Source organism: Amphiprion ocellaris, chromosome 7 (genome assembly GCF_022539595.1).
Source record: "Amphiprion ocellaris isolate individual 3 ecotype Okinawa chromosome 7, ASM2253959v1, whole genome shotgun sequence".
In the NCBI taxonomy this organism is placed as follows: domain Eukaryota; kingdom Metazoa; phylum Chordata; class Actinopteri; family Pomacentridae; genus Amphiprion; species Amphiprion ocellaris.
In genome coordinates, this window is record NC_072772.1 from 29,757,375 (window position 1) to 29,781,952 (window position 24,578).

Here is a 24,578-nt window from a genome sequence, read left to right on the forward strand (position 1 = left end):
TTACTTGGTGGTTTCACAGCTGGACTAAGCTGAGCTAAGAATCCATATGGCTATAAATTACCTGTCTGAGCATTAAAGATAAACAACTAACCCACTGACTGTGCACACCAAAAAAAAAGGTGCATATGGAGAAACTGAAATCCAATTAACTTGATTTTTTTTCTAAAAACTTCAGAAACGTTTTTAGAACGCTTTTCACCCAACATTCAGGTTTGCTAAATTAAGAATATGATGAATACAATCACAAATACACAGATTATAGTGGGTTTTTGGATCTGTTAGCTTCAGTTTTTCAAATGCAGAAACAATGACAACTTTTAGAATTAACACTATAACACATTAAGACCACAAATAACTGATAATGTATCCAAGTTCAGCTAAAGAAAACTAATACATTTACTTAAATACTGTATTGTTGTAAATCACAAATATTCAGCCAATTTCTGACTATTTCTTATTTTCCTGCAGTTGTAGCAACTTCTGTTTCACTAATATTTGCCACAACCACCATTTCTCATGCCATTTCACAGTACTAGGTTGTTCATTTAATTAACATTTTGTGCAGGGTTTTGTCTGGACAGTATACATAATAATACACTGGGGTATGCAGAGTGGTTAAAGTATTTGGTTGCACCGTACAGTCAACAGATCCTTTAATTGTGGTTATTTGTAATTGCACAAAACAAACCTAATCCAAGAGATGTCATATTATTTCCAGATGAGATGTTCAAAACAAATGCAGTTAACATACACAGATAAGTGCATGATCATAAACCATGGAAATGCAACAATACAACCATTCCAACACCTTTTTTTGTGTGAAATAAACTAATTAATATAGTTTAATGGTGTGGCATATAAGAGATCTCTTAAAATTAAAAAATATAAAGCACAACATAGAGCTGAAAATTCCATTTTTTAAATTTGAATGTGAGTGAGACTAATTTTTTCAGCCAGTCAAGTAACACATTCAAGTCCCTGATACTTTTTTATACACATTCTTTATTTAAAATTTATTCAATAATAATAATAATAAGATGAAGAAGAATTAGTAGTAGTAATAAAAATACTTTATTTAAATAGCACAGTTGTAAACATTAGGAGACAAGGCAGAGCAGCCAAATAAAATGCATAGTAAAAATAATAAGTTAAATGAATAATTAGCTTGATTAGCATGCACATCAAACAAGGGAATGAGGCAATTTAAAAAATTGAAGAATACGATTGAAGATTAAAAGTGAGAAATTAAAAATAAAAAAATAGAGCAACAGGGAATTAAAGATCACCTCAAAGAACGAGGCAGCTAAAATTAAAATAAAGCAAAAGAAGACATAAAATAAACAGGAAACTAGTACATAAATACAGAAGCGAATGCTTAAACTAATTAAAGCTAAAACCAAACTTCACATAAAAGCAAGTCTATAAAAGTGGCTTAAAAGAAGTTACTGACTCTGCAAGCCTCATCTCCTCAGGCAGGTCGTATTTACTTTTAAATATGTTTTTCATATCTTGCTTGTATGTTGATTTCTTTTTAATTAGTATTTTTAATATGATTGTGACTAAATGGGCTGCTGCATCCTGAGAGTTTCATCACTTGTCGGCTACACAGCTGGTTTCTCGGTTGTCGGAGGCGTCCGTGAACGCAGCAGCAGCTTGTAGGAATGATAGTAGCTGTGAGTCCAGCCCCTGGGTGGGGATTTGTGTGATTGATGGTCACCTCCCGAGAGTGCTTCACGGACCCTCCTCTCCTCTCCTCTCCCCGCCTCTCTCTCTCTCTCTCTCTCTCTCTCTCTCTCCTCTCTCTCTCTCTCTCTCTCTCAGAGCAGGAATGTGGAAACCGAAGTCCAGTCAGTCAGAGCCGCACGTTTCTGCACCGCACCGGAGTGAATAATTGATCAGTGCCTCGCTTTAAATGCACTGATGAGGAGGAAGTGATTTGTGAGCGGAGATCCTGCAGTGACTTTTTGTTAGGATTATTTTTTCACATTCTCAGGTCGAAGGTATTGCTTCTTTTTTTTTTTTTTTTTTTTTTTTACTCTGTGTTTTCCTCGACTGAAGGAGAAAAGTTTGCTTTGAGAGCCAACACAGCTGGAGTCCGCGGATGGAAATACCCTCTGAGTGCACACCGAGCGCACCTCTCCCAACATGTAAGCTGCCTTCTCTGCGCTTCTTTGCCTTGTTTTCCATTATTTTCATTCCGACAGTGTAGCACTGCGATAATAGGCTGTAGTGTTGCTCCTTGAGGTCACCCCTAACGAAAAGAGGGGGGGAAAAAAATCCCTGTATATTCCTGAAGTGGCTGCTCCTACAGAGTAAGTCTTCTCAATTTCCTCCTCAATTTCCACTGGTTTTGTAGGCAGTTTTTTTTTTAGTCATTTCAAAGTTCATTATATGCATGATATTGCTGTTTTTGTGAAGGAGTTAATATTGTCATTAAAATAAAATGAAAATCCTCAGCAACTATGCTCAATTACAACTAATTGTTCCAATAACAGGGCACCTAATGGGAATGGTTATTATGCATATCCACTGCTGCCTCAAGTGTGAACTAATAATTGGGATTTTTTTTCTTTTTTCAGTTCTTTCTCAACATTTTTATGTCATAATCAAAAGAAAAGCCTTCAAAAATAATGGAAGATGGAGAAAAGAAGTTGCTCTTCCAGCTTGAATTGATTATTTTCTGGCCTTAGTTTGTGGTTATAATTAAAATTTATTCATAACATAATTACAGTGAATCTATATTGGAATGCTTTGTCATTCTGGAATGCTTTTTACAGAAAACAAAACAGGACTAACTAATCAATAATCTGCCCCAAAACTTGATTAAGCCATATTTAACTGATGGATCTCTATTTTCACATCTGTGCTTCTTGTTATTGTGGGTTTTTTGTCTGTGTTAATCATGCATTTATAATGACTAGGGAACAGATTTCTTGTTTTCAACCCACCAAACTGATTTTTCTTGCCATTTCCAAAGCCAACAACTTGTTTGCACAGATGATGTGTCTGTCAATGCTCAGTCTGGATGTTTCTCTTCCTCCTGACAGGGACCCGGAGTCACTGACAAGGTGAAGACTGCTGGTGTTAAATGCTCACTGCGAGGCTTCCTGCAACACAGCAACTGCTCGTATAACTGCTGTTAGTTCAGTGACTGTGCGAACCGTTCTCCAGGCTGTTTACTATGGCGTCTAGTCTGACATGTACGGGTGTTATCTGGGCCCTGCTGTCCCTGCTGTGCGCCGCTGCTTCCTGCGTTGGCTTCTTCATGCCCTATTGGCTGCTGGGAACGCAGATGGACAAGCCAGTGTCCTTTGGCACGTTTCGCCGCTGCTCCTACCCGGTGAGGGACGAGGAGAGGCAGGCCACGGTGATGCTGGAGCAGTGCGGCCGCTACGCCTCCTTCCACGGCATCCCGAGTCTGGAGTGGAGGATCTGCACCGTGGTGACGGGCGTGGGATGTGGCCTCCTCCTGCTGGTGGCGCTCACAGCTCTCATGGGCTGCTGCATCTCCGACCTCATCTCGCGTACCATCGGTCGCGTGGCCGGCGGCATCCAGTTTGTCGGAGGTGAGTTTTCTTCTCCCAACTTCAGAATGTGGTGCTTCTGTTCTGATTGTGCAGTGCAGAAGCCCTGGTTGCAATTACAGTAAAAAAGATGTGGGAGTTAACAGTCAGATCACTCATTCATTATGGTTTGCTTTTCATCTACACACTACAGATTCTCTGTAACTCCAGAGATATAGATGTTTAAACAGATTATGGGGGATTTAATAGCTGTAATCATCCTCTCATCAAATTTGTTCACTGAAACAAGATGTGAAACAAAATCACACTGCCGAGAAAACAAGGATGTGCAGAAATCTTGACACTTCTCTTGGCCGACAAACCTTCCACCAGCCGCTGTTTCCACAGATACTCACTGCACAGGAAATGAAAAGTCTCCCAGGGAGATACTGGTGTTCTCTTAATGAAGTCGGGTCATTTTTACATTGTTCACTGTAAAGTTTAAGAGCAACATTCACTCTATTGCTCATTGCTGGATGGAAGTGAATTGATGTGTTTTATAAGGTGGTTTTAAAAAGTTGAACATAACAAACCGGATTGTTAATTTCACATAAAGTGTGTTGGCGCATGAGCTGTTTGTCAACATTATGTGCTCATTCTGAGGGGGTTTTTGCTGTGTGCGACTGTAGTCCCATTTGAGAGAGCTTGGAATGGGCTCGCATATTGTAAATATGGTGGAACGTATAATTTGATGAAGGAAAAAAAAATCTTCAGAGCTTGGTTGAGTTTTATAATACTTTCCTGTGTTTTACTCGGACCAATCGTTTTCCCTTCGCTCCCTCTTGGATGCAGCAGATGTTTGGCATCAATTCAAATCTTTTGTTTGTAGTTTGACTGCTGAAATGATGAAAAATCATTTGTGCTGTAAACATGCCCACAAAATGTCAGTGCGACTCTCTGCTGTGCGTTTGATGCAGAATTCACCCTGTAGTTTCAACGAATCTCGCAGCCTTTTGTCGTTGTTTTGATAAGCCCGGTCAGAGCTGCAGCTTCGGCCCCTGAAAACGCCCTTTTATTTGCTTGTTTGCGTACAGTAAGTGGACACAGTTCCGCACAGCAGCTTTTGTTTATGTGTCCTGTTAGTTTTGCACATGTGCATCTCCCGGGACGTGAGGTCTCAGGGAAGACTTCCATTGAAGCTGCAAATTTTCTGTGCCCTAGTTTAAGAAGCTGCGGCGCTCCAGCCCTCTCATTAACTGAGAAACATTCGCTCGCATACTGTGGCTCACCACTCGGGCTGTTTACAATCCCCCATCACTTGAGTTTGGCTTTAAAAAGTGATGTGACAGAAAAGCAGGTTGCAGGCAGATTTGACGGAGCTGCCAGGTTTTCCAGAAGGATAAATCTACAGAGAACCACCACAACGCACCATGTCCTAGTTCTAAAAGGCTTAGCTACTTATGAACATCGATATTAATGATGTATAATATGGGGGATGATTAAGGTGAAGCCTGGCTGGTTTATTCAGAAATGTGCACTTTTATGTAAGGAAAGCCTCCTTTTAAGCTCACACAGCAGCAGCAGCAGCAGCAGCAGCAGAAGCAGCAGCAGCCCCGTACATGCAGTGTTACAGCAAGCTGCTATTTTTGGTTATAGGATTAAAAAAATTCCTGTCTGTCTTTCTTGCGATTCCTCTCTTTCTTGAACTCATAAATCCGGACACGCATGACTTTAGATGGTGGGACAGTAAAGGAGGGCAGCGAACAACACAAAAGGACGCCGTTCAGATCTTTTTAAGTTGAATGCTGGTGAGCCAAAGGGCAGAGATGTCTGAGGAGGGCTAATTGGAAGTGACACAACTGGGAAGCTCAGTGGGCTGTTCCTTGTTTTGTCTTCTGTCACTTTGAAAAAGCGTGAGCCAAAATGTCGAGGAAGGCAGGGGAAGAAGTTCAGAGAGAGAGAGAGAGAGAGAGGATAAAAGAATACCTGATGAGGGAAACAATCACGTCTTGTTAACTGAGCTGCTTGCTGAGAAATAAAGATGTGCTGCGGAACAAGTGAAATGGATGCTGAGAAGTGTGATCAAATCTGAGTAATTAGCAGGAACAGGGAGAGGAAGTAAATGCGGCGATGGCGAGGTGAGCCTCACTGTTCAACGTCTGCTCTCGGTGTCATCCTCCTTTTGTGTTTTCGCTGCTCCTATTGTGGGCCACTAATGAAGAGCATCTTGCCAGAGAGGCCGGGGTCTCTGGGCTGCCACAAGTAAAACATCCACTTCACATCGTCCTGTAATTTATCTCACTCCCATGAAACAGATTAGAGCTGAAAGGATTTATCAGTGCTTTATCTCGTCACCAGCAACCCCGGCTCCAAAAGATTTGTAACAGTAACTATTATTGTGGCTCGTGTTGTTGTTGTTTACCTCTTGTAATGCAGTTTTCTTCCCAATTCACAAAAGGTGAGGTTGTTCCAAAGCTTGTTAATTGCTAATGGCACAGGCCCAGATTTCCTCTAGGACACAGAGTTGGAGTCGGAGTATGAGCGTGTTCTGGCACAATAATCAAAGGTCTGAGAGCTGCAGACTCGCATGAAACAAATGCCTTCGCTGGAGTTTCTTGTGTTGGTTATGCAGCGGTGCGGACTCTAAACGACTGTTGCGCAGATGAGAGGCTCAGACATTTAAAGATTCTTGACTTGGATTTGGTTGTTAGGGATTTTGTGTCTCCCTCCTGCTGAGCGTTGCCTTGTCTTTTTGGGTGCCTCAAGCAGAGATGCTCACAGCGGGAAGAAAGCTATTTAATGTTTGTTTTCAACATCCACGCTTTAAGCGCTCCTTTTACCTTCTTATATACCTCGTATTTAGCCTCAGCGCAGTAACCTCCATTTAAATCGTGCTTTTGTATCCAAGCTGTGATTGGATAACTGCTCTGCTCCATTGGCATTTAAATATTAGGGAGAGTGATGGGAGCCTGGGGCCAGGTCAGCTTCTAATGAGCTTTTTCATAATGAGATGCCCCTTTCCCTGCTTAATACTTTTGATTGGCAGGGCTTTATAAAACTGACACCTGATTTTTCTCATGGGATGGGTCGGGAGGTCTCCGGGATATCTGTTAAGACAAATCGCTGCGGTGGAGTTGCGGCTTGAAAAACAAGACTAGATCACTCCCAGGAGCTGAGAAGGAGACAATAAGGGCTCCATGTCACATTTGAAAGAGAGAGTGGCTGGGAAATGCAGATTGCAGTGGCCAGAGATAAATTATAAAGCCCCTCTAAGATAGCTATAACTAGACTGTGCTCTGTTTGATGCTCTCATTATATATATTTTATGGCAGAGTTAAAACTATCCCATAACCTTGAATCTGCTTACATGAAGTTTTTACCTTTTTCTTTGATGGATTTTCTTGCCCTCTCATCAGATGCGTTGGTTATTGTTCTCCAAACCTGCCTTATGTGTCAATGTCACGCTACACAAGCGCTGCAGGGTCCAAACTGAAGAATATGTTTGAAAATCTGCAGATGTCTGAAAGTTCTCTATCCCCGGCTCAGGCTTTCTCTCAGAAACAGATTGAACTTTGAGATTTCAGTGACCGCCATGTGCTCTGAATTGGCCTCCGACGTCAAGGATTTTGTCTCAGATCTCCAACCCTTGTCTGAGACGGTTTAATTCACGCATTGTGTGACTGGCTTTAAGGGATTAATGGGCTTGTGATATATCCAGATGCCAGACCCGACCATAGCTATAAAAAAAAAAAAAAAACTCCAAATCATTTCAAAACTGGGAGGAAAACATTGCAAAGTTGCCAAAAGTAGAGTAGCGTGACCCAATTTTCAGCACACCTGATGAAAAATCACGGCGTTCTATTTTCAAAGAAAACAAAAGACTAATTAGTGTTTTTGTTGTTTGCAAAGCAAGAAAAGATCAAGGAAGCTGTTTCTGCACCACCACATACAGAAGAGACAAGTTTTAGAAGTACCTTTGTTGTAGAATAAATGTTAGAAAATGTCAAAGACAAAGAATGTTGTTTTGGGAATCAGCTTTTCAGGTCAAAACATGGTTTGCTGATGTCCATTTAAATAGCCTAAAATGCAAATGTGGACCCACTGTGTGTCACAGAAAACCCTGTAGGTATTTTTTGATCCAAAAAACTAAAGGTTTTGATTTTCACCATTGAACTTTGCCGGTCATATTAGAAGAGGCAGTGATAAATTATTGTTCCAAACCACCGTTCCCAAAAACCTCTCCCAATATTGCCTTGACCTGCAGAGAATGTCAGCTGGATTGAAATCATTTGAACTCTTGATAAAAATGTCAAGAGATATAACTGCTTCAGGCTGGAGGGTGTTGAAGCTATATTTTATTGAGAAAAGTGTTGAGTCCTTAAAACTCAAGGTGAAATAACAAGACAAACAATGCGATGCGTGACGGGCTGCACTTGTCCTTTTTTTGAGAGTTTGCTGGGGCGGTATGTATGTAGGGTACAAGACTTCAGATGGGCTTCTGCTGTTTCAGAGGAGGTGCAGGCCTGTGAGGTGTAACGTCCCCCAGGGAGGTAAAACAAGTTTGAAATAGCTCAACGCAGCATTTTCACCGCGATAAGAGAAGGTAGTGGTCAGCAAGGAATCCATAGTCTGATTTTGCAGAAGTGCAGAGCGCTCTTCGCAGTTTTTTGTAGGAAAATCCAATGTCATCCACGTGGGACAAGCTAAAAGCATTCATTATTGATTAGAGACATTTAATGTCGATTCCATTAAATATTAGCTCTGCGTTCTGACAGATCTTTGATGAAATGAGATCATAAAAATGTGAGTTTTCACATGCCTCTCTGCTTTGTGCTCCCCTGTGAGGCCTCTGAGAGTTGGATGACAGACTTGTAATTTATTTGACGTATATTTATCTTTTGACCGCTTACTTTGAGGCTGGATGTTTTATTTCTTCAAAGTAGATTTAAAAGAAGCGCCTCCAAATAGACTGAAAGTACAGACAGAATTTAATACAAGTGGATGAAACCATATTAGGCCGATTTGTCTGAGCAAAAGGACGTTTGAGGGGGGGAAACAAAGCGGCGCTCTGGATCTCGCCTCGGCGGTTTGCACAGGCTTTGTGGCCGCGCTGGTTGAATACTTCCCACAGCAGCCTCCACTGAAGCTGCAGTTGATCTGAAATATCAAATAATTGGCTGTGTTGCCGTCCGGGAAAGCTTCTCCATTTCGTTTTCTGGTTGATTGACTGTGTTTACACCTCTGTGCCAGCAACTTGTTCGCCCACACTGGTGTGGAATGTTAGTAAATGAACGATATGAAGCCGCACCAGGGATGAAATTTGCTTGTTTCTGCTAAGTTTGCCAACAACAGTGTATCACTTCCTTGAGTAGCTTCGTTGTTCCTTTGCAGAGGTGACCGGTCGCACACAACATGTAATACAGTATCCCGGTCATGTTTCGCTTAGCCCAGATGAAATTAATTTCAACACGTCTGTCAGCACTACCTCTCAGCTCAAAGGGTACTTGAAGGGCACGAGCACGAGCGAGAAATTTAAAGACATGTAAATAAATTACAGATGGGCGGCCCTTGTGGCTTCCATAATGTTGCCAAGGGCTATTTGGCACAGTCTTGTGTTGTCCTGTTTCAGAGCCATACCAGCGCAGCCAGGAGCTTTGTCCTTGTGTCGGCTTTGTGAGTTCTTGCCAGCTGGATCGGGCCCAGTCCCAGAATGTGCGCTTCCACTCCCCTCTCAGCACTAGCACTCATTTTCAAGAGGTACAACAAAATGAAATCACAGCCATATGAGGGTGGCTTCTGGATGAAGAGCTCATCTTTCTAAGGGAGGGGGATGGACGTACTGTCTGGAACAGAGTCTCTTGACAGTCATTGTTTAATGGTGTCGGATCACGAGACATTTCCGGGGCAATGGGTAAATACATCCTGACGTGCCGTGTTATCCTTTTACTTCCAAAACTGATCTGTATTCCTTGCTCCTCATAGGCCTGCCAGTTGGGTGTGATGATGATGGACTACACTGTCTCACGTGTCATGTAGGCATTGCATAAAACTAATGAGATAGCACCAGCGCATATGTTTGAGAGGAGAAAGCCAGGAGTTCTCACCGTGGACAGGAACCTTGTGTAATGGTGTTTAGAGCGCTGCCTTGCTCTTCATTGCTTACGTTTCCGGCCTCTGATGGTTATAAAGTGGATGCATCTTCCTGCGGGCTGATTGATCACCTAAAGTACAGACCGCTGTAATACTGTAAGATGCTCGTTCGGCCCAGCAGCTATTTTTTTTTCTCAACGTGCACTTCCTTTAAACCCACCACCAACCCCACCGAGAGGGAGTCAGAAAGCAGCGAAATGTAGCCCGAGCGCCACAGGCAGTCTATTCTCGCCAGCACTCGGGTCTATCTTTCTCCTTCACCCTTCGCTCTTTCCCACTCCTCCCTCCCTGCCCTTCCCCTTACGGGTTACTCCAGTATTATTTCCAGTGCTCTCTGTCTTTAACTCTCTATTTCAGGCTTGTTTCACCTTTCCCCTATTTCTGCTTTCTGTCCACCCATCTGAGTCCTTCCCCTCTTTTTTCCTCCATCTCTCTTTCTCTCGCTCTCCTCCTCCTCCTCCTCCTCCTCCTCCTCCTCCTCCTCCTCCTCCTCCTCTTCGCAGTGGTTGAGCAGATTTCTGTGAGCTGCAAACAGGAAAAAAAAATGGATTGGGCCAGTACCTAGTGACCCGAAGAGCGGACCTGGGCTCAGCCAGAAAGACAGATAGAGAGAACGAATGCAAAAAAAAAAGAAAACAAGAGTGAGACAGAAACAGAGAGAGAATAGGGCGGAAAGCCCAGCATCAACAGGGATTTAGTTTTGTCAAACAGGAAGTCTGGGGAACCAAAGGACAGACAGAAGGGTTATTTCTGTCTATTCCTCTGTTAAGTCATTGTTTTCGCTGCTATAGGAGCAGACATGCTGCATATCAGGTTGCTTTGTGTCACTGGGAACAGAACTGTTCCAGAAAACGTGCCTGGTGTGTCTGCAGTCGTGTCTGGCATTAATGTAGCTGTGAAAACAGGCAGCAGGGGAGCCTGGCTGTACAGGGGAATGAATGGATTCAGGCAATGAATTTGGTAGTGATTAAACTATTAGTTGAATGAATGACTTTTTTTGTGATCAGTTATTTCATTAATTTATCAGAAATGTACTAAGCAAACAATCAAAAACTGTCCGAGCTACTCAAAGCTCTGCTTTTTGCTAATTGCAAATTAAGTGGATTTAGGATTTAGGCTGTTGATTGGACAAAGCAAGTAATTTGGCTGTGGCCTGTAGGAATTTGAGATGAGCATTTTCTTACCGTTTTATAGATGAACTAATTAATTAATTATACAGACTAACTCAGGCACAGCAGTGCTTTGAGTCACCATCCTGACATGCTCATAAGGACGATATAATAAGATACTTGGCACGTGAAAGGTTTGCCAGCTTCATTATCCTACTTCAGTGCAGTAACATGTTAACATTTGCTTGTTAGCACAAACATACCAGGGATATACAATGATATGGGCACATAAAGGCCTAAAAATGAACATTGACAGGCAGGAAAGATGGTGCTGGCAAACACTGTGTAGCTGAAGTTGACAGTTTTGTCTGAAAAAGTCACCTAAAAATAAATATGGCATCTTGAAGTAGTTTTTTGTTTCTATGTTGCCCAGTGAATGTGTATATTGACTTGACGTTATCTGCATTTTGGTGGATATGTGCTGTCGCTGGCAGTGAGTCAGAAAGTAGTGACAAATTGGATTTTGGTGAAAATCCAATATTGCGCATCCCATCTAAACACAGCATAAATATAGCTAAATTGATGGGATGGTCATTAGTTATGCAGTTAGTGACCAAACCAAAGTATTGAACAAGTTAAAAATTTGCCCTAATGATGGCATTTGATAAAAAGTCAAGAGATAACTGAAGTCATACATCTTCTTCAGAATATTTCATGGAAATTCATTCAGTATTTCAGTCTGGACCAAAGTGGCTGGCCGACCTACCAACTCTGCCTCCCTTGACCCATATAACAGACATATTCATCGCTAATGTATATAGATTATGTAATAATTGTGAGGTGTGTACAAGAATTCAAGAACCTTATTGGTGTCTTTGTGAAGTTTTCTGGGATTTTCTCCTCTGCTTTACCAGAAAAAGGGCAAAGCAGACAGAGAGGTAATTGTTAACACACATCACATCTTTGCCACTGACACTTAAAACAGTGAATATGTGTGATTGGATGAGTCATTGGTTAGACAGATGTTTAACAGATGGTGGAGGCTTCGCTTCTGGTGACACACACCGAGGAGGGCATGTTTGATGTCAGTGCCGCGGCCTGCACCTACAGTGAGCAACACTTTAGTCACAAGAATAAACTGCTTTCATTGGAAACGCAAATGGAGAGCACGGGAAAGAAGAAAAAAAAAACTACCTGTATCACCACATGTTATGTCTGATTAGGTTTGAAGAAGACGGAAAGCCCATGTTGGACCCGTTAGACATCTCGTAGGGAGTCTGAGGCCATGAGTTAGCTGAATAAATGAATAAGTATGGATTGCATGGATTGGGTTTGAGCCCTGTGGGATAAAACAGTTTGCTCAGTATTCATACCCTGTTTTACAGTCTCAGAGGCACCGTGCCTTTAACACTACAGTTAATTATACCCTGTTTCTCCTAGTGAGGGGAATGTGGGGTCAATACTTCTTTTGTGCTGCCCTCTTGTAGGTCAAATAGCAGGCCAGTTGAAAAAATAGAATATGAGCTGGATGTATGGAGGCAGATCCTCGACTAAAATGGCAGCAGAGAAAAGAGAGAAGTCTGCTTTTGGTAAAGAGATATCTCTGTAATGCGTTTCTTTAGTGCCTTTTCCGTGAAACTGCAGACACATATATGCATTGTATTGCAAAGTTCCATTATCCTAAAAGGCATTGCGAACACCCACTCAGGAGTGAGTCATTTTCTCCTTTGACTTGTGGACGTCTCATTTAAATTGTGTCCAAGTATCTCTCGCATCTCAGCCCCTGAAAGGCCAGGAATAGCATTAGGAGCGTGGAGGGCTGGAGCTCTCGTGGTAGGTAATGTGTGGAAGAGAGTCTCCTCTGTCTCCGGGAGAATTAGATCAGGGTCGGTGTACAGCTCGGGGAGAGAGAGGCCCTGCGAGCTCAGTGGGTCACACGTGTGGCCGAGCCGCCAGACGCCGAGGACAGGTGAAGACGGCATAAAAGACGGCAGCTGAAGATCAGATCAGAGCAGCACCGAGATCAGCTGTGCCTGGACATTCGTCTGTCAAGTGGGGCCTCCGCTCTGTTAAAGACCCGCTGACAGTATCTGCATGTGTGAAAGGGACATGTGCTCTTTTTAGGTGTGAATTTGCAGCTTCTTGTACCTCTATGTTTTCCAGCGAGTGCCTGCAGATTAGTTTTTTGCGTGTGGCTGAGTGTATTAATGTCCTGTCTGCTGACGCCTGGGCCTGCACATTGCTGTCTGCCTTGAGGAATGCTGGGAATTTAGGGTAAATATATTCTGCTGCCCACCCCACCCCACCCCACTACGATTTTAATTTTACAGGCTATTAATGAACGCACTTGCAGAAGGGAAAGCGTTGGCTAAAATTCACAACTCTCCTTTCGTGGTCTGTTATTATTAACGATAACAGAGTCAAGAATTGTGCCATTAAAAATTAAGCTTATATAAATTAGAGATGCAAGACCCTCAAGACTGTTTGTGTGTGTTTACTGATCAACACAAATAATTCTGAAGGAGCGAAATGTGCATTTTTTTCAGAAGCCTTGCAGAAAAGAAACACCAAAGGCACCTTGGTGTCGTAATAAGCAAAATGTCACTCCCATCATTATCATAAAATGACAACCCTGTAATTGTGCCGCATGAAATTATGTCTCAGGGAAAAAAAAAAAGTGCATGCCTCAGTTTTTCAGAAGGCTGACACAAGCTGGAGAATAATCTGCATTTTGTGGCCCACAGCTTCACTTGTTGGGAGGTTTGTGCAAGTCTGAGTGGAAGTTCGTTTTGTTTTGCTTCCCAGACTCTCATTCCAAGCTGGTCAGCAGTAGTTGGGTGGGCCTTCTTCCCATTACGGGATCTGGTTTCCACAGCAGCAGGGGGTGCAGACCCAGAGGAAAGACAGCGAGAGGGTCAACATTTGGAGAAATCCCCAGAGTCTCGTCGTTAGGGGTCTGCTGGTTAAGATAAACAAGGTGAAGCTACAAGTCGCCTTCAGATTCGTGAAGCAACACTCCACCATATCTGCTAATCGTCGGCTCCCAAAGTCTATTTTTACCCTCCGCGGGCAGATTGTTACCAAGCCTCAACAGTTAAATGGCACCTTGTTGACTGGCCTTCAGGTGAACCCGATAGAGAGAGGGAAAAAAAATCAGCAACAACAGCGAGGAATAAACAAAACCCAGCATGAAAGAGTCGAAGTCAGGCATTTATCCTCTCTGGCTAATAGACAAAAGGCGGTGAGAGTGCTGCGGAATAAGAGGCCCCAAGACGGGACTCCCATTCAGTTGAGAGTGGCTGGTTGTATTTTGAGCCACCCGGTCCAAAATGCAGCCTTGAGAAAGGATAACACAAGATCTCTGGAATGCACAAAGTAAGCTTCATCTCAAGGAGAGCTAGAGGAGGCTATAAACAGGGCAGAAGATGTCGGCTCTACCCATATTTGTATGTTTATGAAGATCAGCCAGAGCAGATGGCCATATATAGGATTGCTATGGAAAAAACAGCTTTGAAGAAGAGCTGTATGGAGCTCTTAGAAGGCTATTATATAAAGTGTCATAGAGAAACAGTTGTTATAATAAATAAACCAGCATTAGAAGCTAAATCAAGCACCTGACGTGTTGGGTCAGGTGCAGCTTACAAATAGCTGTGTGGTTGGTGGGGGAGATACTGATATCAGCAGCGATACCTTATCTCATTCCTCACCTGTTATATGAGCAGAGAACATTAGCAAGACTGTCTGCCCTCCATGCCCACTCCGCCTCCTCCTGCCACTTGCATGCACTTTTATTACCATTACTCACTTATTCTCTTTTCCACTTACTTCTTTTGCTTCACTCATGTCTGTGTTCCTCTCGCTTGAACAGAAACAAAATGTCACGGAAAGTGAAAGCTGAGAGTTCTGCTCCTTTCCAAAGGGGGAAACAGGGGAACAAAGGTAGTCTTTGATCCGGCAGAGCGACTTTGCCGTCTGCTCTCTAATTCTGGGACCGGACCAGTCTGATTCCCCTGTTGGTGTTGCGCTCCCATTACTGCCAGCCAACTACACCCGGTTCCTGGCCCACTGGCTCTCTGTTGGGTTCCCCATAGCAACAGCGACCTGGCTCCAGTTACATCAGAATACTACAGAAAGTTTTTCCTGGGTGTGATTTAGAATCGTACTGTGACTGAACCCAACGTTTTTTTAATCACGTATTCCCGCTATTGCGCGAGCTGGCGCGTGACTTGACGTCTCTAGTGGGAGATGGTGTGGATGAATCGAAATGATTTAGTAGGAGTTATTCTCGGGCTTTATAGACTGGCCAACATAATGAAAACACCAATCTTCACTGAATAGCTCCAAGATAATACAAACACTGACCACTGTCGTTTATCTCCTTTGTGTTGCGCCTTTCATTTTAAATAAAGCCTCACAAGGCGGAGTAATCTAAATCCATTCTAAAGCGAAAATAGGATCAAAGTTTTTATTTTATTTCTGGCAGTGTCTGCTCTGTTCTAGTAGTGAACATATGCACCAAGTATAGATTTTCCTTAAATGAAACACATGAACCCCATTACACCCCGACTGTACCTGTGTGTAACCACCGTTACAGCACCAAATTAGAAGGAAACCAGAAAGCTTTTAACAGAGACAACTAAAGACAAGGGTGTCAGCTGTTAAGGTGAAGCAGAATGGAGTGTTTGTAATTATAGAGTCATTATATGTGGAACCAAGCCTTTGGGAGTGGAACAGCATTGCTCCACTGCCAGTGATATCCCTCACATCTCCTTATCTCCTGCACCACCAGCTAAGACTTGATCATTGCTGAATGTGTCGCTATCACGACTGTCCTGATAGTGCTACTCTAAAGCCCCTTTCAGATGTGTGCTGGTTTCTGTGAATCTGATGGCATCTGAACTTTTGAATGAGCTCCCTGGTAACTTTTCTATAAAATTCAAGATAGCAGTCTTACTAGGCTCGACCTTGTAACATTTCTGCAACACTTTCAACACAGCACAAGTGTGAACATTAGTGGATTGGCACACACCAGCGATGTACTCCCAAGTTGTGTGAAGCAATTTCAGGAAGGCTATTTCCACATTTCAGAACCAATATTGGTCCAAAAACATCACAGTGAGACCACTAAAAGTAAAATTTGTATGCCAGAATCACAAAGCATCATCCTTGTTCACAGTTACAAACAGAAATGTCCACTGAATATACGATTTTACTGCGATGAAGACAGAACAAATCAGATTAATGAGACCCACCAAACATATATGTAATCCAGGTTTTGATGAAACCTTAACAGCAGCTGAAGTTAAGTTTATTGCTTCCGGCTGTTAATCTGACAACATGAGTGTTTGAATGAGCACCCTGGTAACTTTTCTGTAAAAGTCAAGACTGCAATCTTACTAGCTCAGATCTTGAAACATTTCTGCAACACTTTCAACACAGTTTAAGTCTGAACATTAGCAGATAGGCACACACCTGAGATGTACACTATAATGCCAAAAGTATTCACTCACCTGCTTTGACTCACATATGAACGTAAGTGACATCCCATTCCTAATCCATAGGGTTCAATATGACGTCAGTCCACCCTTTGCAGCTATAACAGCTTCAAGTCTTCTGGGAAGGCTGTCCACAAGGTTTAGGAGTGTATTTATGGGAATTTTTGACCATTCTTCCAGAAGTGCATTTGTGAGGTCACACACTGATGTTGGACGAGAAGGCCTGGCTCTCAGTCTCCGCTCTAATTCATCCCAAAGGTGTTCTATCGGGTTGAGGTCAGGACTCTGTGCAGGCCAGTCAAGTTCATCCACACCAGACTCTGTCATCCATGTCTTTATGGACCTTGCTTTGTGCACTGGTGCACAGTCATGTTGGAAGAGGAAGGGACCAGCTCCAAACTGTTCCCACAAAGTTGGGAGCATGGAATTGTCCAAAATGTCTTGATATGCTGAAGCATTCAGAGTTCCTTTCACTGGAACTAAGGGGCCAAGCCCAGCTCCTGAAAAACAACCCCACACCATAATCCCCCCTCCACCAAACTTTACACTTGGCACAATGCAGTCCGACAAGTATGGTTCTCCTGGCAACCGCCAAACCCAGACTGGTCCATCAGATTGCCAGATGGAGAAGCGCGATTCGTCACTCCAGAGAACACATCTCCACTGCTCTAGAGTCCAGTGGTGGCTGCTTTACACCACTGCATCCGACGCTTTGCATTGCACTTGGTGATGTATGGCTTGGATGCAGCTGCTCGGCCATGGAAACTCATTCCATGAAGCTCTCTGCTGAAGCACTGTTCTTGAGCTAATCTGAAGGCCACATGAAGTTTGAAGGTCTGTAGTGATTGACTCTGCAGAAAGTTGGTGACCTCTTGGCACTATGCACCTCAGCATCCGCTGACCCCACTCCGTCAGTTTACGTGGCCTACCACTTGGTGGCTGAGTTGCTGTTGTTCCCACACACTTCCACTTTGTTATAATACAGCTGACAGTTGACTGTGGAATATTTAGGAGCGAGGAAATGTCACGACTGGATTTGTTGCACAGGTGGCATCCTATCACAGTTCCACACTGGAATTCACTGAGCTCCTGAGAGCGACCCATTCTTTCACAAATGTTTGTAAAAGCAGTCTGCATGCCTAGGTGCTTGATTTTATACACCTGTGCCCATGGAAGTGATTGGAACACCTGATTCTGATGATTTGGATGGGTGAGCAAATACTTTTGGCAATATAGTGTAGTTTCAGGTTATGTGAAGCAATTTTGAGAAAGGGTTTTTCCACATTTCAGCACCAATATTGGTCCAAAAACATCACGAAGAGACCACTAAAGACAACATTTGTATGCCAAATCACAAAACACCTCCCATGTTCACTTGGCTGTACAATTTCACATCCGTTACAAACTGAAATGTCTATGAAAATGAAACTTTACTGCAGTAAAGACAAGTTAGATTAGAGACTTGCCAATAGCAAATGTAATTAAGGTTTTGGTAAAAAGTAACAGCAGCTGAAGTTTGGTTTGTTGCTTCCAGTTGTTTGTAGGAATCTTTCCTCTAAGTTTTAGTCTGCAGCAGCAGGATCCATGAGAGAGCTGTGTGCATTTACACACATGAAACAACAGTAGAATAATTATTAATATTATAAATCTAAATTATTCCCAACATACAGACGATCAGACAGGAAATATTGGTATCAGCTGCAGTTGAATCATTCGTTACATAGCAGTTGTCCTCGGATTAAATCACAAGCTCCATCCCAGCTGTCGTGATATTTTTATTTTACTGTCGGCAAAGTTAGATTATTATCATATTCAGGAAATCATACACAAGCTGTTATTTATTTGGACAGTTTAATAAGCTTGCCGTTAGTTTAGATTTAGTCTTATTATTGCATTATTATGCATTATACATGACTTGATGTGTTCTCTAATCTGGCATGAATCACAAATACCCATCACTGTGGTGAGTACTTCTGAATAAAACCATTAAGAACATTAATGTAAAAGTGACTTATGTCTGAATGACAGAATGTCTTCATTTTAACAGATCGATGAAGCAACAATGTTACATATCCCATGTCTAAAAAGACTGTAATGCTATCCCTTTATTAGCATTCCTCTCAGGACATCTCACATTTCTTCCTTCTGCTGCCTCCTTTCTTTGCTAGACAATGTCATTTGCAGGAAAACTTAAGATATGTTCTAAAATGAAATTCACCTCATTCACAAGGCACACGTCTGATTGGATTATTTCAGGGTTAAATTACACAAATAAAAGATTCAGATGCTTGTTTGTCTTCACAAGACAGTTACAGCGACCTGCTAAACTGTTCCTACAAAGGGATAGCAGGTGAGAAGTCAATGTTATTTTTCCTAACATCGCTGAATCTTTGTGAGAGCTGCTGGATCAGGGATTGAAATCCTCCAAAGCCGTTCTGCTCAACATGTTTCAGCTTGACCGTGATGTGCTTCACCATCTGACATTTGAAGATAACCACAGAGTAAGCGGCTGGACAGAGCGTGGGTGTTTTTTTTTTTTTTGTTTTTTTCCCTCCTCCCTCAACAGAGCACTCAGCCTCACTCACGATGGATGCCGAACAGCTCGTCATGTGCAAAAAGGGAGATAATAGGAGCTGAGGAGTCACAGGCGCTTTGGCCTGCTGATAACACAGTGCAGGCTGCCAATCACACACTGGAGTGGACAAAGTGTAGGTTGTACTGTTTTGATTGCCAGCTTGATATCTGGTTTTTGATCTGGTGCTACACCGACATCTTTCTCTCACTCGGCCGGAAATGAGATGTTGCTTTGTGTTGTCTTTTCTGCCTCTGTATTTGCATAAACTCTCCAAAGTGGCAAAGTGGTGGGTCTCATCAAGGTTGGCGAGTGTGACATCAGTCATTCTGTAGTGACATTGAACATCGCCAGTGGACAGCGGTGACATTGAGGTAATTCTCTAAGACATCTGGTAAACTGACTCGGGCTGCATGCACAAAATGTCAATAAAAGCGGAGGCAGCCGTGTGGTACAGAGAGACCCTGCAATATCCCGCTGGGTCCTAGCTAGTAAGTGTCCATTATTATCTCAGCATCTTCTCCTGCAGCCTCCGATGTGTCTGGAGCTCTGCGATCGTTTAGCTTCCACATTCCCAGGCGCTGCAGTTGGAGGCGAGTTAGACGTCGTTTTGGCCGTTAAAAAGCAGAGAAGCAGCTGAAAAGCATATGGACTCTCTGGCTGCTGATCTGTGTTGGAAATGTCCTCTAGGATATGAGCAAGACTTTATTATGTATCTTGGCAGATGCTTCCTGTATGATTAGACCAACTTTTGGATCAGACTGCACAGGGCTGCAATTCTTGATGAAAATCAGGTGGCTTGACAGACTGCTTTGTTGAAGAAGCTGGGATGCCTGTCTGTCTGATTGTTAACGTGGGTGCAAAATGTAGAGATACAAACCCTTGATCTTACTTTTTTGCCTGCAACAAAGACTCAATGTTTGCTACGGATGCAAACACTACAGAAGACGTTTCATCGCAGCACTGGATATATCTTGACATGTGGCTGGCCGGTTATCTGCAGAAATTAAAAGATGCACCACCTGAACTGACCTGAAGATAGTGGAGTTTCTCTTTTAAAGTTGCCAGCATGCTTATAGCTGTGTGAAGTATTAATGTGACTACTTTTATCATGAATTTCGGGGGTTTTAAAAAATGTGGTTTAACATGACAGGAAAAACTGTAGAGACAAACGGTGTGGAATGAAATGTCAAAGGTTTCTAAGGAAATCTGACGGCTTATTATTTTAAAGGATTGCGTTCCCGTGGGTTCGGAGCTTTCATGTGCTGGTGTGAATCTCACACTCCCTGCCTCTTCTTCACACTTTCAACCCAAAGGGAAAAAAGCTCGTACTAAAGGAAAAGCTGGCAAATATATGGTTGCTGGTCAATCCACAGCTTTGTTCTCTATCCTTTAGAGACGCTCACTGGGAAAGACTCAAGAGTAGCTGAGCACTTTTTCTTGGGCAGTTGTTGAATGGCTACTGGCAACTGGTGCGTGCAGATCTCCCCCAGCGGCATGCATTCACTTTGAAGAGACACATTCATACTACACATACGCCACTCCAAACGTCAAACGGAAAAGGCACTGGAGTTTTACAATTACACTGAGTGCAGTTGCTGTGCATTTTCATTTGCTGGAATGTGATGCTAGTCAAAGTTAAAAAAAAAAAAAAAAACTGTGTGGTTTCATAAAACAAGAAAACAGATACACAAGTGGGACAAACTAACTTGGGTGTGGTTGCGATAAACTTCTTTGGGTTGTTTGATTTCCTATCTGAAATCTAGTCTGAAGCTCCCGTGGGTTTTCACAAGCATCCTCTTTTTCTTGGAAGCCAACTGAACAAAACAACAATTCAAAGCAGACAGCTTGTATGCACGTATCAGAGGTTTAAAGAGTTTGTTGTCATTGAAGGCGCAGCATTCACACAGTCATTCTTCCCACTGCTTATTGATGGGCTCTCAGCAGGGTGTTTGCTGACTCAGGAAGACACCTGCCCTGAACCACAGCAATCTGTAATCATGATCAAAGCTCAGTTCTGTCAGCTGGGAACCCACTAGTGTCCTTGCTCTAAGCTTTGTTGTTCTGAGCTCGCTCTGCTCCCCTCGGCAAGCCCCGTGGGCAGCTACACAGGAGGTGAATGGGAGTTGTGGGAACAGTGGAGGGTGGAGACACGAGCAGGAGCCAGGCCCGAGCATGTGACAGCCAGGACTTATTGATCTGTGAAAAGAGGGCTACATCCTCTCCTGAGCTATCAGCACGCCACTACTTGACATTTTGTGGTGGTGAGCAACTCCTTGCCGCCTCGCTCTGCCCTCCAGATGTGCTTTACATTGCTTTCTCGCAGTGCTTTTTCCAGGCAATCTCGATTCCTCACGTGCAGGATTCCGTTGATCTCTTCCTCTGCTCTCCAGCTATCAAGCTTCTTTTGTATTCCGTCTTAAAAACCCACCAAATGATTGATCCTGTGCTGCACATCTGGCAATTAAGGAGCCTCCATTCACACCTCGGTTAAACATATCATCCTCTAACACGCTCCTCTGTCTCAGCTCTTTGTGATAATTACCCCGTTGTTAGACCTTGAGCTTGAGAAGTAACACCTATCCAAGGGCAATGTGTCGTGTGCAGAGCGGGCCCTTGATTCATTGGCATGTATATGGCTGGCTATATATCTTCTCGGGGGAAGTAATAGGTGGGGGTGGTGGAGGGAACATGGAAAAATGGGCTTCTGTCACTTGAGTGGCTGCTAATGTGGTCTTTCCCGTGATAATATGAAGCGGTTGGGAAGGCGATCTGTTATTATTATGTTCTAATGGCCTAAACAATACAAATGAAACGCCTACAGCTCTGCATCGGTTTCTCATGATCGGTATTGATATGTGCAGGGATGAAACTCATTTCCCCTACACAAGGTGATGTCCAACAGTCCATTACCAGAAGAGATTCCATTTACAGTGATATGAAGCAGACAAACATCCTTGCAATGAAATAGCTCCTTAATAACCTCAACAATTTATTTTAAATCATCTGTTGATTGAGTGATTGATTATTTGCCCAGCAGTCGATAAGTTTATCCTTGACAGAATGGATATAAACATCTCAAACATAGAGTCACATGGCGGCTGTGTAAAAAGTAGTGGAGGAAAATGCATCACTCTCTCTCTCCACCATCCTCCAATTGCTCTCTGCTGTGGCATGTCAGCTGCGATCCAGACCTAATCTACCAACCCAATAGTGAGGCACCTACAGGGAGCCCGGGGGCCCCCAGGCCCTGCACCACTGCCTCATTCGTCTTCAAGACAGGCTACAGGCAGAAAACAGTCTCACGCCTCTCCTGTTGTGCCTGCATATGCAGAACTACGTGGGGACGCTGAACCCCGAAGCCTTCATCTGGTCACCAGGTGTGCACCGGAGCAGTGGCCTGTCTCTTCCCCTACACGCTCTGTCAGTGAGCATGGATATGAAAATCAGTGAAGATGGCCTTTTTTTCTGCCCGTGGGGAGCGTCCAGCCGCCTCAGAGGCAACCAGCAGGCGTGACCGAGCTTGCACACTGAGGTGACGATGTGCAAACAGCATGGAAAAGTTTGACTTGCCGTGCTGTTTGTGCAGTTTCCTGTTTTTTGGTTGGTTTTTTTTCCCACATCCGTCTGGTTTGTTTGGGAAGCTGCTCACGTATCACCCATAAATGTTTGCTGAAACAGCATTTAATATTTTTGTTTTCTTCCTGTTGTAAATGTCAGTCAAAAGCTCTGTCACGTTGGCGGGTTCCGAGCAAACAGTCGGTGTTGCGGTTATACAAACACATGCACATGGTGCAGCAGCCAAAGATGCTCAGCATCAGTGTGTTTACTCTCCATTACGCAAAGTTTTAGGAAGACAAAGAACTGTTTGCAAGTCATTTGTGTGCTTGTTTGCTTGTGTTTTGTCACACAATGCACTTATTGGACTTTAGTTTAGAGGCATTACAGTCTGTTTTAGCAGCATTGTGTGAATCTAAATCTATGCAAAGCGGTAGATGAACAATTTTGCATGGAGTCCAACCACATTCAAATTAAACAGCTCTTTTTTTCAAATTCACATTTCGAAGAAATCCAAATGTTAGAAATGGAGTCAAAACCAAACCCAATCCTGCCCAAACTGTGCATAATACAACAATAAAGTTTACTGCAGCAGACAGACAGTCAGCCTTATGTTGAGTTGTTTACTCTGGCAAGTACACTCAGAAAGTCTTGCAATTGTGGCAAAATGAATGACATGTCGCGCCTGACAAAGCTGCTCGAGGCTCTGCTCTTTGTTTGTTCCTTTCGAGAGGAAGTCAAACACAGCTTCAGCAAACTCCATCCCTAAATGCTGCAGTGAAGGAGTCAAACAGCCGGTCAGAGCTGAGGCCAGATGCCGATTAAATATCAGATTAGAAATGATCCAATTTGAGCTTTTTTTCTGCAGAAAAATAACCCATGAAATGAGGCATTTGTGATAGTAGCTCAACTTCAACCATGCCTTCCCTCATCTCTCTCCCCACTTCTCTCTGCACCAGCACACTGAGTAAAGAATACATTAGAGGGTAATGAAATAAGGACATTTAAAGATTTGAATTGAGTGTCAGTCATGGGTAGACGATCACATTACCAGTTGTCCATTGCAATGACTTTCCTTCCCATTAAGAGGTATTATGATCTCCTCTAAAATGTAATTATCGTGGAAATGGGCTCATGTCTGTGCATCAGGAGTGGTCAGAGAATTTTATTTTTCTGTTCTTTTTCCTGTTTTTGGTGCATGTGTGTCTGTATTTGGAGATTATGTCAGGAAATGATCTTTTCGCAGCTCAATTTTCCCATCCTATGAATTTTAGTGCATTTGCATGAAGGAAATTACTCGTTCTTGGGTACAAATCCTTGAAAACCACGCTGCACATTTTATTATTGAGCTAACTGGAGATTCAGATGTTGAAGTCAGAGGGTAAAGATGGTTTTTAATGTGCTGCTTCCTCTTCTACGCCCCAAACCTCAGCTCTGTTACCTCCACTCGTTTCCCCCTCCCCGTTCAGGGGCTTGCTGAAGGTTGATGGGAGCTGAAGCTGGGGGAGGGTTGCGCTGTGCAAGAAGGAAGGGGCTGTGGAGGCCGCCTGTGGAATCTTTGCATACCACCAGAGAAAGTGGGAGTTTTTTTTTTTTTTAACCCCCCTCCCTATTTTTTTTTCTAGCAACCGGCATCATAAACTGTGCAGCAGCAGCTGGTGTCAGGGAGAAAGACGGAAAGAGAGGAGCGACGCCCTGCTATCTCACTTACCATCTTCTTTAAATAAAAGCCAGTAAGCATAGAAGTGGTGGTGGGGGGTGGGGAGGGGTGGGGAGATTACACAGAAGAGACGGAAGATGTGGCACCCATCCTACAGCAAATCACCAGATGGAGCAGATCTAAATCAAGTTTCCCCCCTGCTATAAATACAATGGAAAACAAGCAGACACGGGGAATAATAAGCAGCGGCATATGCCGTGGTCAACCTCTGTGGGTAGAAACGAGTGCTGTTCTTCCATGCTTTGCATTTCTCCTCTGAATTCATCCATGAAGGCATTCAGTTTAGCACAGCACTGGCAGCAGGACATGCCAGTCAGACCAGTGGCCCCTTTTACGTTAACTGCACAGAGGAAAAACAAGTTATACCCAATGAAAATTAACTTCAGCAATATAACGCTGCATTCACCTTTATGGTCCAGCGACTGCTCAATATTACAACCGGGCCTTATATTTCTGTAATTAAATGTTGAA

General features: G+C 43.2%; 1 protein-coding gene across 2 annotated transcripts in view; it reads left to right on the top strand.

Moving 5' to 3' along the window:
* The first annotated feature begins 1,822 nt into the window (after positions 1-1,822).
* The window catches only part of LOC111563624 (LHFPL tetraspan subfamily member 6 protein), a 44,825-nt gene continuing 22,069 nt past the window's right edge, over positions 1,823-24,578 (top strand). The window contains exons 1-2 of one of the 2 annotated variants that reach the window (XM_023262777.3): positions 1,823-2,147; positions 3,048-3,566. In XM_023262777.3, the coding sequence (XP_023118545.1) occupies positions 3,182-3,566 (385 nt within the window). In that variant the 5' untranslated portion in view covers positions 1,823-2,147; positions 3,048-3,181. The other variant, XM_023262778.3, reaches the window with a different exon arrangement.